Source organism: Apis dorsata, unplaced genomic scaffold (assembly GCF_000469605.1).
Source record: "Apis dorsata unplaced genomic scaffold, Apis dorsata 1.3 scaffold_112, whole genome shotgun sequence".
Taxonomy (NCBI): domain Eukaryota; kingdom Metazoa; phylum Arthropoda; class Insecta; order Hymenoptera; family Apidae; genus Apis; species Apis dorsata.
The window spans coordinates 256,689-257,126 of NW_006263407.1; the positions used below are offsets into that span (position 1 = coordinate 256,689).

Genomic DNA, 438 nt, shown 5'->3' on the forward strand with positions numbered 1-438 from the left:
GAGGCTACCACTGGTTGGGTCCAACGTGTACATAACCGTGGTCGTTGCAGACACGTTGCAAACCGGTTCCAGGCTGCAGTAAGACTCCACCACTTCGTTGGCTATGCTCTTTAGCTTCTCGTAATCGCCGGGACGATAGGTCGTCTGGTCCAGTTGGGAGAGTAACAAATCCTCGTCGGTGCACGTGTGCATGGATTCGTCTTGTTGCGTTTGCGGTTGCTGTTGTTGTTGCTGTTGCTGCTGTTGCTGCTGCTGCTGCTGCTGCTGTTGATCGGAGACTATCTGCAAACCGGCGTTGCTCGTAACAGGCATCGATATAGCGGAGCCTTGAGTGGTCGGTGACGAGGATGACACCACTTGGGTAGGGCCTGTGTACAGTTTGCCTTGAAGAGCGCTCCTGAGAAGGCTCTCGGCGGAATCGCCGGCACCGACCGCGAC

General features: G+C 55.9%; 1 protein-coding gene across 1 annotated transcript in view; it reads right to left on the reverse strand.

Moving 5' to 3' along the window:
- LOC102675220 (transcriptional regulator ovo-like) overlaps nt 1-438 on the reverse strand; it is a 65,776-nt gene that overhangs the window by 1,190 nt on the left and 64,148 nt on the right. Inside the window, exon 5 of the mRNA XM_031508897.1 lies at nt 1-437. Within this exon, the coding sequence (XP_031364757.1) occupies nt 1-437 (437 nt within the window). The remainder of the gene's footprint in view (nt 438) is intronic.